This window comes from Entelurus aequoreus, linkage group LG01, assembly GCF_033978785.1.
Source record: "Entelurus aequoreus isolate RoL-2023_Sb linkage group LG01, RoL_Eaeq_v1.1, whole genome shotgun sequence".
Classification (NCBI taxonomy): Eukaryota; Metazoa; Chordata; class Actinopteri; order Syngnathiformes; family Syngnathidae; genus Entelurus; species Entelurus aequoreus.
Window position 1 is genome coordinate 49713145 of NC_084731.1, and position 17663 is coordinate 49730807.

Here is a 17663-nt window from a genome sequence, read left to right on the forward strand (position 1 = left end):
CTGGAAAACTTTATTTTTTGAAAATATTAGCTCATTTGGAATTTGATGCCTGGAACATGTTTCAAAAAAGCTAGCACAAGTGGCAAAAAAGACTGAGAAAGTTAAGGAATGCTCATCAAACACTTATTTGGAACACCCCACTGGTGAACAGGCTAATTGGGAACAGGTGGGTGCCATAATTGGGTACAAAAGCAGCTTCCATGAAATGCTCAGTCATTCACAAACAAGGATGGGGCGAGGGTCACCACTTTGTGGACTAATGCGTGAGCAAATAGTCGAACAGTTTAAGAACAACATTTCTCAACGAGCTATTGCAAGGAATTTAGCGATTTCACCATCTACGGTCCGTAATATCTTTAAAAGGTTCAGAGAATCTGGAGAAATCACTGCTTGTAAGCGATGATATTACGGACCTTCGATCCCTATTAGCGCCCAAGGCATGTGTAACTGAAAGGTAAGTACAGGTTTTTGAGCAACATATGTTGCCATCCTAGCAACGTTATCATGGACGCCCATGCTTATTTCAGCAAGACAATGCCAAGCCACGTGTTACAACTGCGTGGCTTCATAGTAAAAGAGTGCGGGTACTAGCCTGTAGTCCAGGCCTGTCTCCCATTGAAAATGTGTGGTGCAATATGAAGCCTAAAATACCATAACGGAGAACATTAAATATCTTGTCTTTGCAGTGTATTCAATTGAATATAAGTTGAAAAGGAATTGCAAATCATTGTATTCTGTTTTTATTTACGAATTACACAACGTGCCATCTTCACTGGTTTTGGGTTTTTTATTAGATTGATAAACGCTCTGTGAGTTGTAAATACAATTTTTAAAATGTGTTTTCTTTTGACCAACACTGTGTGTATAAGTTGTACGTTAGTAGCCAAGAGGAGCTTTTGTAACCTGTAACCTGTTTTGAAAAGCTTTTATTACAAATTATATACCAAGCATATCGTGTTGAATTGAAAATCGATTCTCAAATTGAGAATCGAATCATCACCCCAAGAATCGGAATCAAATTGAATCGTGTGATGTCCAAAGATTCCCACTTCTACTGTGTTGACATTATTTGTAAACAAGGAACACAAGCGCTTCTCAGCCATTACTGCACAAAGGCCTGATCTACTAAGATCCAAATAACAATTACTAAATGGCGTGCAAAACAAAATATTGCAAGTACATTAGTGGGCGTGTTGTGTGTGATATATTAAGACCGTGTGCACAATTGATAGCAAGTGCAAAAGTGGTGCAGACCGCCCTATTTAAAGTAGGTTTTTGCATGTATTTCACCGGTTGTGCCAACTGTACATGTACATACTTGATGTGCTAAATATAGACATGTATTTAGAATATTGAACAGTTTCAGCCTTGATAAATCACATTGCGAGTGCTAAATGTTTATATTTGCATTGCATCCTCACAGTATTGTAGGTGTCAACATATCATTTGCATATACTGTATTTTACGGTCTATAAAACGCATCAGTATTTAAGCTGCACCCACCAAATTTTAGAAGAAATAAATATGTTTACATATATTAGCCAAACCAGACTACAGTATAAGCCGCAGATGTATACCGGTACGAAAGATGTAAATGTATATTTACATACCTTAATTGTGCCTTTAACACGGCAGTAAAACGGCTGATCAAACAAAAGTCATTGTCATGGACCAACTAGCTGGGGAGGCTAGCTCTCCAAACAGCTAAACAGACTCAATAAAACTCTACAGTGATTTTTTTGGTAAAATTGCGAAACTGAAACAATACAAAAAAAATTAAATTAAGCCATTGTAAGTTAATAATGCTACCGTAAATTCCGTACTATAAGCCGCTACTTTTTTCTTACACTTCGAACCCTGCGGCTTACAAGACGGTGCAGCTAATTTATGGATTTAACTTTGATAACAGCCATGGTGAAAATAAATCACGGGTACAAGCGGCCAAAATTAGTTTCCTCCGTCGGGTTACGGGGCTCTCCCTTAGAGATGGGGTGTTACCCATCGAGGTCATTTGGGAAGAGCTGAGAGTAAAGCCGCTGCTCCTCCACATCAAGAGGAGCCAGATGAGGTGGTTTGGGCATCTGGTCAGATTGCCCCCCGGACGCTTCACTGGGAAGGTGTTTAGGGTACGTTTGACCCGTAGGAGACCGAGGAAGTCCCAGGACACGTTGGGAAGACTGTCTCCCAGCTGGCCTGGGAGACAGTCTGGGCTTCTTTGCAGGCTGCTGCCCCCGTGACTCTACTTCAGATAAGTGGAAGAAGATGGATGGATGGATGCGTGGATGGGTGTGTGGATGGATGAAAATATTTTTTTTAAAAACAAGCAAATACACCTACAAAGTGTTTTATTGATTGTGCTATGCTGCAATTTTATGGAAGAGTTCGCTCACTGCAGGTGTCCTTCCATTTAGTGTTTTTTTTTTTTTTCCAACCGGAGTGCCATTTGTCTTCCATCAGTTCATAGCATTTCGACTCGTATGGATTCTTTATTCATCACTCCAAGCAAGGTTTGTAAGTTCTACAGTATAACTAAAACCTATTATTCTTACTAAACCGACCCATGTGTGATGTTTGTGGGAGTTTTCATGCATATTTGCACGTGCTATCTTAATGTAATGACACTAGTGTCGTTAGCATGAGCTAATATGCTAACATGTTTACGAGTGTCTATGTTATTAACTTACAACAGCATTATTTTTGTATTGTTTTAGTTTCACAAATTCCTCAGTAAATTAATCAAGACATCACCGTGGAGTTATTGAGTCTGTTTAGCTGATTGGAGAGCTGGTTTCCACAGCTAGTGGGTCCATGACAATGACTTCAGTTTTTACTCTTTCTGTGTAAATAACTAATTTCACAACATTAATATCTGCGGCTTACAATCCGGTGCGAGAAAACATTTTTTTATTCTCTAATTTATTGGGTGCGGTTTATATCCCGGTGTGCGCTATAGTCTGAAAAATACTGTATATTCGCTAATGCTAACGACGCTAGCTTAATTACAAACACAGATATGCATGAAAACACTCCTACAGACATCACACATGAGACGGTTTCGTAGGTATGAATTATTTCAGTTATATTGTAAAACTTACATATGCTGTTTGGATTGATGAATGAAAAATATTTTCGAGCAGAAACGCTATGGACGAATAGTTGCGGTTTAAAGAACGGAGTTAATGTTCAACTCGCAGGAGCTGCAGTGTTCAAATTTGTCCAAAAGAAGGCGCCATAGCACAAACAATAACACATCTTTTCAGTGTCTCGGTTGGTTTTCTATGAAAACTATTCGTTGTATAAAAAACATTATGGCCGTAAGCAAAGAAATAAACATAAATTAGCCGCTGTTTTATAAGCCGCAAGGTACAAAGTGTGAAAAAAAAGTAGCGCCTATAGTCCAGAAAATACGGTACATTAAGACAGACTAGCTCAATTTTGCTCCCTATTCTGCTCATTTAAGAGACTTATCCCTTGGTAAATACATTTTGGGTTCTATATCAAGTTTACATATGCTTTTATACATGCAAACCTTTACTAGACCAGGCCCCAAGTCAGATCTCTTATTCATTAAAACTGTTTTGACAAACTCTTTACACATAATAAACACCAAGAAAATACACACCAGCATTGTCTTACAGATACAGACTGGAATATACAGTATGTGACTACCAGAACACTCACACTTGAGGCAGGTGCATCTATAATATTAGTTAATTTAATGGGCAACACTAAATAGGCCTTAGTGTGTGAATGTGAGTGTGAATATTGTCAGTCTATCTGTGTTGGTCCTGTGATGAGGTAGCGACTTGTCCAGGGTGTACCCCGCTTTCCGCCCGAATGCAGCTTAGACTTAGACTTCCTTTTTATTGTCATTCAAATTTGAACTCTACAGTACAGATAAGAACGAAATTTCATTTCATTAGCTCATGGTAGTGCATGATAAAAAAGCAATAAGGTGCATATATAAATAAATAAATAGGTTACTGTACAGATAAATATATTGCACTTTTCCACATGCGTCCACGTTTATTGATGTATGTTATATTGTCTTTTTTATTCCAGCAAGTTAATCCATTTTGGGGGGAGTTGGAGAGATTTTTATGTTGCGTTCAAGAGTCTTACGGCCTGAGGGAAGAAGCTGTTACAGAACCTGGAGGTTCTGCTTCGGAGGCTGTGGAACCTCTTTCTAGAGTCCAGCAGTGAAAACAGTCCTTGGTGGGGGTGGGAGGAGTCTTTGCAGATTTTCTGAGCCCTGGTCCGGCAGCGGCTTTTTGCGATCTCCTGGATAGGAGGAAGAGGAGTCCTGGTGATCTTTTCCGCCGTCCTCACCACTCTCTGGAGAGACTTCCAGTCTGAGGTACTGCAGGCTCCAGTCCAGACAGAGATGCTGTTGGTCAGCAGGCTCTCTATAGTGCCTCTGTAGAATGTGGGGAGAATGGGGGGAGGGAGCTGTGCTCTTTTCATCCGACGCAAAAAGTGCATGCGCTGCTGAGCTCTTTTTACAAGAGCTCCTGTGTGTAGGGACCAGGTTATATTGTCAGTTATCTGCACCCCCAGGAACTTGGTGCTGCTTACCATCTCTACCGCTGTGCCGTTGATGAAGAGTGGAGCGTGGCTGGACTGGTGCTTCCTGAAGTCAACGATGATCTCCTTGGTCTTGTCGACATTCAGGACCAGGTTGTTGGTTCTGCACCAGTCAACCAGATGTTTCACCTCTTCCCTATAGTCCATGTCGTCACGGATGAGGCCCACTACTGTCGTGTCGTCCGCATACTTCACAATGTGGTTAGTAGTGGACCTGGCGCAGCAGTCATGGGTCATCAACGTGAACAGCAGGGGACTCAGGACGCAGCCCTGGGGGGAGCCGGTGCTCATGGAGATGGCACTGGAGGTGTTGTTGCCCACTCTCACAGATTGGGGTCTGTCTGTGAGGAAGTCAAGCAGCCAGTTGCATAGGGGGGTACTAAATCCAAGGGGGCCCAGTTTGCTCACCAAGTGCCGCGGGATGATGGTGTTGAATGCTGAGCTGAAGTCCAGAAACAACATCTGCACATGTGTGTCCTTTCCTTCTAGATCAGGGGTGTCAAACTAATTTTAGCTCAGGGGCCGCATGGAGGAAAATCTATTCCCACGTGGGCCGGAGGGGTAAAACCATGGCATAATAACTTAAAAATACAACTATAACAACTTCAGATTGTTTTCTTTGTTTTACTTTGGCCCAAAATAGAACAAGGACATTCGGAAAATGTACATATCACCAATAATCCTCTTGAAAAAACACTTCAAGTTAGTCAAAAATTCTGAGGAAAAACATTGGTGCAGTTTCAAAAACACCATTAAGAACACAATGAAATTAGACTTAAGCTCAGTGTTTCTACAAACCAATTAAACTTTAAGTCGCAGCCCATCTATGATTGAACAAAAACAAAATGAAGCATACATAAAAATGCTTCTATGTGTTAACTACCTCATTTGTCATTCCCATTGTTGACTTTCTTTAAATTTGCACAGAAGAAAATAATTTTCACAGAACTATATCAATCGTGCAGTGTCTCATCCTACGGAGCCCCTAAAGGGACATAGATGTTTTGCGAGATCTCGCAATACTTTTTGCGAGATCTCGCAAAATGTCAGTGAACCGGAAGTAAAACAGACACAGCGATGGAGGAGCGGGAGCATGCGGGAGCCTACCCATCATCTGTGCTCTGTTGTGGGACCATTATACGATTTGATGCCTTTATATCTTAGGCCAGGGGTGCTCATTACGTTGATCGCGATCTACCAGTCGATCGCAGCCAGGCATTAAAAAAATAGTCCTAAAAATGAGCGATCATAAATCTTCACTATGACGTCACTTTCGTTACTTGATTGACATTCACGGCACCCGAGGGTCTTTTGAGATGACGCTGCTGCCAGCTCATTATTAAGAAAAAATTACCGACAGGAAGGCGAGAAACTCTTTTTATTTCAACAGACTGGCGCCGTACCTGTCGTCAAAACTCCAAAGACCGACTGCACAGTTGCACAATAAAAGCTCTGCTTCATGCTGCCTGCGCTAACAAAATAAGAGTCTCAGAAAGCTGGCGTGCACAAGCTAGCAAGCTACGGAGTTTGCCGCCAATGTATTTCTTGTAAAGTGTATACAAAGGAGTACGGAAGCTGGACAAATAAGATGCCAAAAACCAACCACTTCCATGTGGTATTGGACAGAAAGGAGGACTTTTTTTCTCCTCCATTTGAATATGCGGACGTTATCAGCACCACTGTCTGATTCCTATCAATGCAATTCATCAGAATCAGGTAATACACCAACTTATATTCTTGTCTTCATGAAAGAAAGAAATATATATGTGTTAAACATGCTTGCATTATCTTTAAACACATTTAAGTTGTTAACAATATTAACTCTTTGTTAAACATGCTTGTATTATCTTTAAACACCTTTAACTTGTTAACAATATTAACTATGTGTTAAACATGCTTGTATTATCATCAAACACCTTTAACTTGTTAACATTATTAACTATTTGTGTTAAACATGCTTGCATTATCTTTAAACACCTTTAACTTGTTAACAATATTAACTATATGTATTAAACATTCTTGTATTGTCATTAAACACCTTTAATTTATTAACAATATTAACTATATGTGTTAAACATGCTTGCATTATCATTAAACACCTTTAACTTGTTAACAAAAACATATATTTCATAAATAAGTAAATATAAATTATATATATGAATGAGGTAGATGCCCGCGACTTGATCAATTGAAAAGGAGCTCGCCTGCAGAAAAAGTGTGAGCACCCCTGTCTTAGGCCAATACTAAAATAGAAATCAATAAACTTCTCCCACGGATGATGGGTAGGCTCCTCCATCGCTTTGTCGGTTTCATCTCCGGTTCACCACAGATGTGTCTGTTTTACTTCCGGTTCACTGACATAGGAATAAAACCTTTTGCGAGATCTCGCAAAACATTTTTTTCCCTCCATGTCCCTTTAGGGGCTCCGTAATCATCCAGCATTTTAAGTGAGGTTACCAATTGTTAATTTTACTCCTGTTTCTTTTACATTGGATCAAGGGGGAGGAGTCGCAGCCCCTCTTTACCGCTTGGTATACTTGTTCGCCCCGATATAAACAATTTGCTTGCCTAACAGAATTGCTATTGTGACATCCAATGGACACTTTTAGAACAGCAGTTTCTGTAATTTAAAAATGCAGCTCAATCCCACACTTAGCAAACTCATCTCCCGGGCCGGATTGAACCTGTTCGCGGGCCTGATCCGGCCCTCGGGCCGTACGTTTGACACCCCTGTTCTAGATGTTCTAAGCTCAGGTGGAGTGCAGAGGACATGGCGTCCTCTGTGGAGCGGTTAGGGCGATAAGCAAACTGGTATGGGTCGAAGGGGGGGGGGGAGGTCTGGAGACAATATATTCCTTTACCAGCCTCTCGAAGCACTTCATTATGATGGGGGTGATGCAACGGGGCGATAATCATTGAGGGAGGAGATTGTGGGTTTTTTAGGCACTGGAAGGATTGTGGCCGTCTTAAAACATGATGGTACCACAGCCTGGGTCAGCGAGATGTTGAAGATGTCTGTGAGAACCCCAGCCAGCTGGTCTGCACATCCCTTAATCACCTTGCCTGGAATGTCATCGGGTCCCGGTGCTTTCCGGGGGTTCACTCTCCTCAGGGTTTTCCGGACATCCGCTATGTCCAGGTTGAGCGGCTGCTCATCAGGGCGAGGGATGGATTTTCTCGCCGGAGTGGTGTTAAGTGACTCAAACCTCGCAAAGTAGTTGTTAAGGTCATTTAGGAAGCTGATACTGTTGTCACAGGGACAGAGGGCAGCTTTATAGTCCGTGATGACATGTATGCCCTGCCACATTTGTCTAGAGTTTGTGGGGTTGTCGAAGTCCCGCACTTTCTGACTGAGCACGCTTTGCAACCTTAATGGCAGGGTTCAGGTTAGCTCTGGCTGTTTTTAATGCTACCATGTCGCCATACTTAAAAGCCTTGTTCCGAGCCTTCAGCATTGCACGTACCTCACTGTTCATCCAGGGTTTCTCGTTGGCCCGTGTGGGGATGTTCTTGATCACACTGACATCCTCCATGCACTTCTGAATGTATGCGGACAGAGACTCTGCATACTCCTCCACACATGTGTGATGATTATCGGTGGCGGCTGCCTTGAACATGTCCCAAGTCTGTGGTTTCGAAGCAGTCTTGTAATGCTTCCATTGCTCCCTCTGGCCAGGTCCTCACCTGCTTCACTGTAGCTTGCTTCCTGATCAGCAGGGGCTTGTATGCAGGAATTAGCATCACAGATAGATGGTCTGAGGAGCTGAGGTGGGGGCATGGTGCAGCTTTATACGCATGTTTAATATTGCTGAACACTAAGTCCAATTTGCTTCCACCCTGGTTGCAAAATTCACATATTGATGGAAATGAGGAAACACAGTTTTCATGTTAGCTTGATTAAAATCCCCTGCCACGATGGAAACTCCCTCTGGATGTGTAGATTGCAATTCATTGATGAAGAAGTACAAAGCATTCAAAGCCTCTTTGATGTTAGCACTGGGAGGAATGTACACTGCTGCGAAGATCATAGCACTAAATTCCCGGGGTGAATAAAATGGCCTGCATTTTATAGTTAATATTTCTACATCGGGAGAGCAGTGACATGAGACTATCTTCCCATTGTTGCACCAGTTGTTATTGATGTATATGCAAACACCACCGCCTCGGGATTTACCAGTTAAAGTGCTGCTGAGATAGGCTCCAGCACCCCCCGCGATCCTGAACGGGACCAGCGGTAGAAAATGGATGGATGGATGGATAATTGGTATGTAAAAAATTATGCAGGCATTATTACAGGCATTTAGTGCTCAGAAGAGAGATGAGCAAAGACAACAGTCATTCAAGCCACTTCCATTTTGCAAGATTTCTCTGTGCACTTTACTCTGTGCACTTTAGTGTAGAGAGTGAGAATCTCTTCAGCACAGCTTCCATTATTATCCAGGAAAAAAGAGGCAGACTGACAACTGAAAAGGTTGAAATGTTCGTCTTTCTGAAAGAAAAAAATGTTTGTCTTTCTGAAAAACAATCTAATCTGCCCATCACGTAAAAGTGACTACTTATACGTCAACACTGTGAGCACTTTTATGTTAAAACTGTGAGTGCCATATTAGAGCAGGTACTTTGTTCCAGTGTACTTTTTCAAGCGCTATTATTTGGATGTAATTTATACTTTAATTTACGGTCAACATTGTGTCTTGTTTCTTCGTCATTGAGGTATAGGTGTAAACTACAATTATAATTCCTTTTTCATCTGTTTTCAGATTTAAACTTTTGTACAAAGTTTCACTTGATTCCGTTTTATTTTGATTCTTTGAAAGGTGCTGTCGGCAGGCCACTCCAAAATGGTGTTAAAAGTTATGTGTGTTTAATGTTTAAATGAAGAGCAGCAGCAGCACTATTGCATAACTTGAATTATGTTGTGGGCAATTTCATGTTTTCCTTCAGAGCAGAAAAATATTTGTTGATTAGTTTGAACATGGGATTTGTTTTATGTCTAGTATGTAGTCCTATATACTACTATACAAGATAGGGAAAAAAGGTTGGTATCAGATTGGTGTTAGTATTAGACTTGAAAAAGGTGTATCGGGCCATCCCTAGTAGTGAAAAATATATTTTATGTTGTGTATTTAGGCCGTTATTCTCTCATTTGCGCTTATGTTTTTTTTACGTGCTAGTTACGAACATTTGTCTTGTTCGTATTCTCCCAACCAGTCTGCGGACACACCCACCCTGTGTAAGCTAGGCAAAAGTGCAAAAGCCCCTTCTGCTGTGTGTATTTTGATTTTTAATTTTTAATACGTAGTGGCTTAATGGTCCTTTCATCCTCATCTTGATGGATGTTTCCAGGTGTCTCACATCAGGCGATCAGAATAGCTCAAATAAAAAAATGTAAATAAAAAAAAACAAAAAACATTATACCGGTAGTAATAATAATTTTATTAAAATCTTTTCTTTTTTTTAATTAAAAATAATAGCTTTAATAGTTTTCTGGAAGTTGATTTTATCATTTTGTTACCTGTTGTGTACAGCTGCATTCAAACTTAAGTGCATTATAATGTTTCACCTTCCAGCCTCAGGCGCGTAAGAACAAAAGTACTTATGTCAATAGGAAGGCCAGGTTTGACAGAGAACGCGTACTTTTAAAGATTGCTCCACCCAAAGTGCATAATGGATGGAGGCGCACATGGACAGACTTAAGTCAATTTTTGAAAATGCAGCGCAGCCAGAATCCGTGCAGTAACATACTTTTTCCCCTCAAGCACATGTGAAAATAGGGCCCTCACAGCACAGGTGATAAAATAAATAGGATGGTTCCTCAGTTTTCAAAACTTTGTCCCCGGTTTTTGAAAAACATTCTATAGATTAAAATTGCATGTAGCAAACAAGTCCGTTGGCCCGCGTTTCTTTCCATGAAATTGAGTAACTCAGTCTTTGTACTTTTTTCGACGACTGCGAAAATCCACCATGGGGCCGAAAAACGTTGTGACTGACAGCACTTTGATGAAGAAGTTGAGAAACACTAATACAGTTAAGAAAATACTCCTACATAGTACGTTCTCCCTTTCCGATACTCGCCGTCTTCGCCAATAAATCTTCGATAAAAGTAAAGATGATTTGAAAAGAGAATTCATCCATTTAATTATTTGTTTGTATTTCACATTGTTTTCAGCAGGTAAAAGTAATTCTCTAAACACATTTTTTTGTGTTCATATTGTTGGGTGTCTGGAACAGATTAGCTGTTATGTTATTCATACAATGTGGTTTTTATACCACTGTACCAGTTAAATCTGAGCACAAATTAATGAACTTGTTTAAGAAGATTATGCTTCCTGATATACTGTACATTCAATACATCAAGGTACTGCATACATCTGTCAGTGATAATTAGTTTGAATGTATCATACTTTATCAAAAAGTCAACAATTCAACGCTGCAGTGAAAATACTTTTTCAGATGTGCTGGGAATAATTAATCGACTTTCAGTTATCTGAAGGCAAAATTGGTTATTTTCCTTCTGTAAATGGTTAATAAATAAGTAATAAGTAAAGTATGATAAACTGTATATATAATATGTAAATATTACATATATTTGATATTTATATTTCTACTATAGTACATTTTTAGTCTACTTTATACCTTTGGTTTTCGCCCTCTTTTTGTGCCCTTGTGTGCGTTATCATTTCCATCCTTATCCTTTCCATCCTTTGTAACTGAGCTACTGTGTGGAACAATTTTGCGACTAGGATGGCAGAAGCTCGGGATCGAACCAAAAAACCCTCAAGTTGCTTGTGCGTCCGCTCAAACAACCGAGTCACACCGTCCCCCGTCTGTTTGTCACTAAAAGAACATTAAGTACGGCAAGAACTGTCTGTGCGAGTAAAAACTATAATTGTTTTTTTAATTAGAGGGCATAATCTCGATTATCTCCATATTTCAATCAAACCATGCAAAAAATGAGACAGATGTCTTGCAGGTGATGCATATTTCTAGAAATGAATAGCACTAAACTGGTGGACACTTCAGTAGCATTCTCATTGAGCGCATATTAGCTTAGACTAAAGTTTCTGCTTAAAATTAATTAATGAAGCTTTTCATGACATACAGGTTATCCTATCTTATTCATATATTTTCTCTGCCCCACATAAATCTAACCTCATGTCAATTTGAGCTGCAGAAATTTTTCTTACTCCTAAAATTTGTTGCTATTGTACAATATGTTGAATGCAGCAGTTTTTACTCATACCAATTGATTCTGTTTAGTCAATTTCTTTTGACATTTACTACGGCCATGTCTTTAATGCTTAGAACATAGCTTCAGGCATGTTTTGCATATTTCAGTAGTGGACATAATGTTCAGGTCCCTTTGGACCGGGATTATTCAACACTTTTTTAATTGTCAGCAATTAGAGCAAAGAAGTGCAATTAAAAGGTAGTTTAAATCTGCTACACACCTGCTTTGGGCAGCTTATGTGCCAATATCAGACCTGACAACTTGTGCACATGCGTGCGTGACATTTTTATTTTATTTTTTTTATTAAAAAGTTACTCCAAACGCTGCTTAGTTTAAAATTTAACGCTGACTATTTTTTAGTCCAGTTGCCAGTCATTTTGTTGTAGTTTACCGGTTTCAATTTCGACTTTTGTCTGTGCTCCTGTGTGGATGCACCTGTGTACGCTACAGCGGCTCGCTCCACCTTCAAACCCTCTTGTGTAGCATGACGTGCATTTCCGAAAAAATGTACCTCTTAAGGAACATTATTTCCCGTGAGCATACAAATTCATTATGCTGCCCACCTGTGTGAATACCTTCTTAGATCAACATTTGCAGTAGAAAGTACTGTTGTTATAATACATTGATCAGTCCCAGCTGTAATAACACTCCCCTCTACTCTATGATTAACAATGTTGTAACGCATTGGTTAGTCACCGTTGCAATATCACAACCCATTTCTCTTTGATTGCCATTGTTTGAACACATTGATTAGTCGCAGCTGCATAAACACTCCCACTTCCTTTAACTATCATTGTTGTAAAGCATTAATTAGTTCCAGCTTGATAATACTCCCCGTTATCATTGTAACACTTTGATTAGTTCCAGCTGGTAAACACTCCCCCTCATTAATTACCATTGTTTTAACGCTTAATCAGTCCCAGCTTAATAACACTCCTCTATGTGTTTTTTTAGCCATCGTTGTAACGCAATTATTAGCTCCACTCTCTTTAATTGCCATTGTTGTGAGACGTTGATTAGTTACAGCTGCAACAACACTCCCCTTAGCTCTTTAATTACCATTGCTGAAATATATTAGTCCCAGCTGCAAAAAACACTTTGATTAGTTCCAGCTGGTAAACACTCCCCCTCATTAATTACCATTGTTTTAACGCTTAATCAGTCCCAGCTTAATAACACTCTATGTTCTTTAATAGCCATCGTTGTAATGCAATTATTATCTGTAGTCTCTTTAATTGCCATTGTTAAAGTACCCATGATTGTCACACACATACTAGGTGTGGCGTAATTATTCTCTGTATTTGACCCACCCTTGATCACCCCCTGGGAAGTGAGGAGCAGTGAGCAGCAGCAGTTGCCGCGCCCGGGAATCATTGTGACACGTTGATTAGTTACAGCTGCATCAACACTCCCATTAGCTCTTTAATTACCATTGCTGAAATACATTAGTCCCAGCCGCAAAAACACTCCCACTTTCTCTAACTACCATTGTTGTAACGCATTAATTAGTTCCAGCTTGATAACACTCCCCATTATCATTGTAACACTTTGATTAGTTCCAGCTGGTAAACACTCCCCCTCATTAATTACCATTGTTTTAACGCTTAATTAGTCCCAGCTTAATAACACTCTATGTTCTTTAAAAGTCATCGTTGTAATGCAATTATTAGCTCCAGTCTCTTTAATTGCCATTGTTGTGACACGTTGATTAGTTACAGCTGCAACAACGCTCCCCTTAGCCCTTCATGTACCTCTGTTTGCTCGCTTGAAGGACGCTAAATAACTAAAGTTCACAGGATTGTTGTTGCTCAGGGACTTAATGTCACGTTGTGCGCGTAACACTGATGCAGAGTCATTAAAGTGGTGGTGTTTAAAGTGCAGCCCACGGCACACTGCATTTGCACTACATTTTTTCAAGGTTGGCAGGTCTGCAATAACAACTGTCCTCTTTTAAGCAAAATGTTGCATCTTTCCTTCTGCCCCCGTTGACAAGTGATCTTTTTAACAGTGCCCCAGAGACGAGGTCCGTCAAAAAGCAGGCAACGTGTCCCATCGCCGCCTCGTCATCCGCTGTGGGGAAACGCCTCCGTAAAACCCGACTGACTGATTGAGGACGACACCCCCGCAAGACAAGACCAGACAAGACTTGAATATGAAGAGGACATTTGTATGTGACATTTTTTGTTACGTCACGTTTAATTTAACCTATTGTGTTACCTTGTTATCCACTGTGAACTGTGTCCCTCAGTTTCATTGCGTTGTTGATACAGTATACCACTTAGGTGAGTACACCCTTCACTTTCCAGCTAGCATCTTCTCTACTTGGATATACTTTTAGAGTAGTCTGTGTGCAGCGTGTATAGCAGTGTATATTTACTATCAAAGAAAAATGAGTCAACACACAGTTATTGTGTATAAAGCTGTAAACACACGGTAGTGTCATGGCTTGGGGTTGCATGAGTGCTGTGGAGCTGTGGTTCATTGAGAGAGGACGTGAATGCCAACAAACACTGTGCTATTATAGAGTAGAGTGGAATTAGGATTCCGGTTACAACCTGTGCAGCTCTGGTGAGTTCCACGTCCAAGAAGATTAAGGCAGTGCTCAATAACGTTTCCTGTGAGGTGTACTTGCCAGATTTTTAACCATTAGGTCTGTGTAACTCATTTTCAGTAGATAGTAAATCCATACAGTGGAACCTCGATTTAGCAACTTAATTGTTTTTTTAACCTAAATAGTAAAGTTTTCAAACATGTAAATATGAATATTAGGCACCAGCCTTGACAAAAGTCCATATTTTAGTAAAGGTTTGGACACAATATAAAGTGCTAGAGAGTACTGTAAATCAGACAAACCTAACAGGGTGGTGATTGATCCACCTTCCATTTTAGACTTAGACTTAGATTTCCTTTTTATTGTCATTCAAATTTGAACTTTACAGTTTTGATAACAAAACAAAAAGAGCTGAACTGTCCTCATATGCAGCCGCCCTGCCACATACTTTGTCACTAGCTCTGTGGTGCATAGTTTGAAACTTCAAAACCTAACTTCAACAGCCACGTCACTACAATTATTAGGAATAAACAAATATAATCCACTGTACAGTAGGAAGGAGATTCATATGGCCCCATTCGTCACGGTTTACCTGACACATAAAAAAATAATTTGAGGGAGTGCACTATCCTCTTTAGCCGCCACTTGGCCGTATAGTGTTATTTAAAAATATGTGTACTCTCACGGGAGATCCACCCAGGAATGGGGCGATATGAATCCCTTCCCTACTGTACTTTGTTGATTGATATTTTTTGTGTGCAGCTGGAGAGCAAAAGGTGTCAACAACGCTGTGGATACTTTTTGAATGTTTCAAACCTCACATCTCATGTTCATTGCTTTCTTTGGACTCATGTTGAGCTATTAATGACAGCACTGTTCTGCTGACTGAATAAGCTCGATCAGCCCGCCCACAATGGATGTGCTGCCTGGCACAAAATGGGTGGAGGAAACGGAGGTTCGTACATCAAGGCATTTTTTTTTATCAGTCTGGTTCATAAATCAAAAATGTTGTATATTTAAGGGTTGTTAAATCGAGGTTCAATTGTACTGCTATACAAGCTGTACACTGACTACAGTATGTTCATGTCACTTGAGAAGATCTACTCAAATAGTTGCTGAAAAATTAAGGGTATGTTCACTTTAATTCAGAGTTTCTACATTTACAGGTTTATTAGTGTTAAAACCAGCTGAGTTGTACATATTGATGAAATGTGTAATCAATTGGAGTGGATTTGTTTACTTTATTTTTAGGATTTGTAGCGCCACGTGAAGCAAAACAAAACTTTTGAACTTGGCGTTTGTTATTGAATTAAAAGCTCTACAACTGGGCCCCGTAGGATAACAAGGCTTCTTAACTGGTTCTTTTGTTTTTGAGTTAACTACTACCGCTCACAAAGCTCGTAAAAATATTGAAACATAGTAGAGTTGATCATTTTAATTCAATCAATCCAATGCTGACGGAAACCTCGGGTCAAAGAAAGTGTGTCTACCGTCCACACTCGTAGGGAGGAGACGTGGTGTTTATGTAGAGTGAGCGAGAACTTAGTCTGGATTGAAAACAGACCGCCTGGAGCCTGGATGGAACGCGGCGCTCTTATCTGTCCCATCAGGCCCAGAAGAGACACTTAGACAAATGCCGGACTCATAGCTACACTGCTCATTACACCTCCTCTGATCCTGTCCCCTTTGACTTGTCCTCCGCACCGTACCGCTGTTTACCTTTCTTCCAATTAGCACCGCACTTTGTCCTTCTCGGAACAACACTCGAGTCCCGACTGCCTTCTGGCCCTTACCTAATTTCCGAGAAGACTGACAGTTCTAACAAGAACTGCGTACACATGTGGTCTCTAGGCATGACCTGCACTGACTCAAAGCTTTATTGGAACCATGGCTACTGCATTTTTAATATGCGGGGATGCTGAAAAACACGTTTTCATTTTTGTAAACCGCATAACAATGTGGTAATTAAATCACTAATTTCTTTTAACCATCCCAGACCAAGAACGTGGATCAGAGGCCTGGTTATGAAAGATCTGATTGCATGTCTCTTTTGTCCTAACTTTTGATATTTGTAAAATAGAAACATAATAAATTATCCCATTAGGGGCCCCAGAAACGCACACCATGGGTTGGCTTAATTTTTTTCCACATCTGTACAGCAGGATCTACTTTTTTTGGTGAGTAATCTTCTAAAATTGTCAGACAAAAACTGAATCTCATTTTTGTCCCCATAATAATGTAAATCCAATTAATTGTGTTCCAGACACCCAAAAGTATGAGAATAATTATAGTTGTTCACGTAAAAAAAACCATGTGAAATCCATAAAAATGGTGAATGAAATGGATAGGTAAAGATTTAAAACATGTTTTATCTTTATTGAAGATTATTGTTAGCGAAAACTATGATGGACTGAGTAGAAAAGCAACATGGATGCCACCTCACTAGTTTTTTTTCCCAAATTCAATGTTTTGTCTCATCTTCCATCCATCCATTTTCTACCGCTTATTCCCTTCGGGGTCGCGGGGGGCGCTGGAGCCTATCTCAGCTACAATCGGGCGGAAGGCGGGGTACACCCTGGACAAGTCGCCACCTTATTGCAGGGCCAACACAGATAGACAGACAACATTCACACTCACATTCACACACTAGGGCCAATTTTAGTGTTGCCAATCAACCTATCCCCAGGTGCATGTCTTTGTAGGTGGGAATTGTCTCACCTTTTTTTTTTTTTTTTTTAAATTAAAGTGCTGGCACTCATAACTTAATTTGACCCCGTAGTGGAGTATTTTGCAGCCGTGTTCAATAATAAAAGTAAAAAGAATAAGTCACCAACACGCGGGATTCTTTGTCTGAGTACGTAATTACACAAAAAGACTTCAGGTTAGCATATTCTTTTTCTGTACCAAAATTCTGGAAATACATGAATTGCTCAAACGATTAATTAAAATGCCCAGCATGTGAATGTCCGTGAAAACGCAAAAATTAATGTTTTTAAACATTCATTTTCGCGTCAAAATATAATTTTTACGTTTTTTTAAAATGAAATATTTAAAAAATATGATTAAAAACAAATTGTTAATGCTCTCCTCAGCACTGAGCTGCAGGACAGGGATACGATCAGGAGCCCCGAAACAAGCTCGCTAGTTAGCATAGTTAGTATCATCTCGCTGGCTTACTTGTTGTCCCAGCCACAACGTTGACTGCTTTTTATTTTGCTCCTAATCATATTTGTATGATTACAATCTGAACACTCGGTTCCAAACCAGTTGTAATTTTAGAGTATTATTAGCCAGCGA

The 17663-nt window shown here is 40.0% G+C and overlaps 1 protein-coding gene across 2 annotated transcripts in view; it reads left to right on the forward strand.

Moving 5' to 3' along the window:
• The window catches only part of rad18 (RAD18 E3 ubiquitin protein ligase), a 109224-nt gene extending 93513 nt beyond the window's left edge, over positions 1-15711 (forward strand). For both annotated transcript variants that reach the window (XM_062054109.1, XM_062054119.1), the window contains one exon: positions 13824-15711. In XM_062054109.1, the coding sequence (XP_061910093.1) occupies positions 13824-13926 (103 nt within the window). In that variant the 3' untranslated portion in view covers positions 13927-15711. The remainder of the gene's footprint in view (positions 1-13823) is intronic.
• Positions 15712-17663: the final 1952 nt, after the last annotated feature.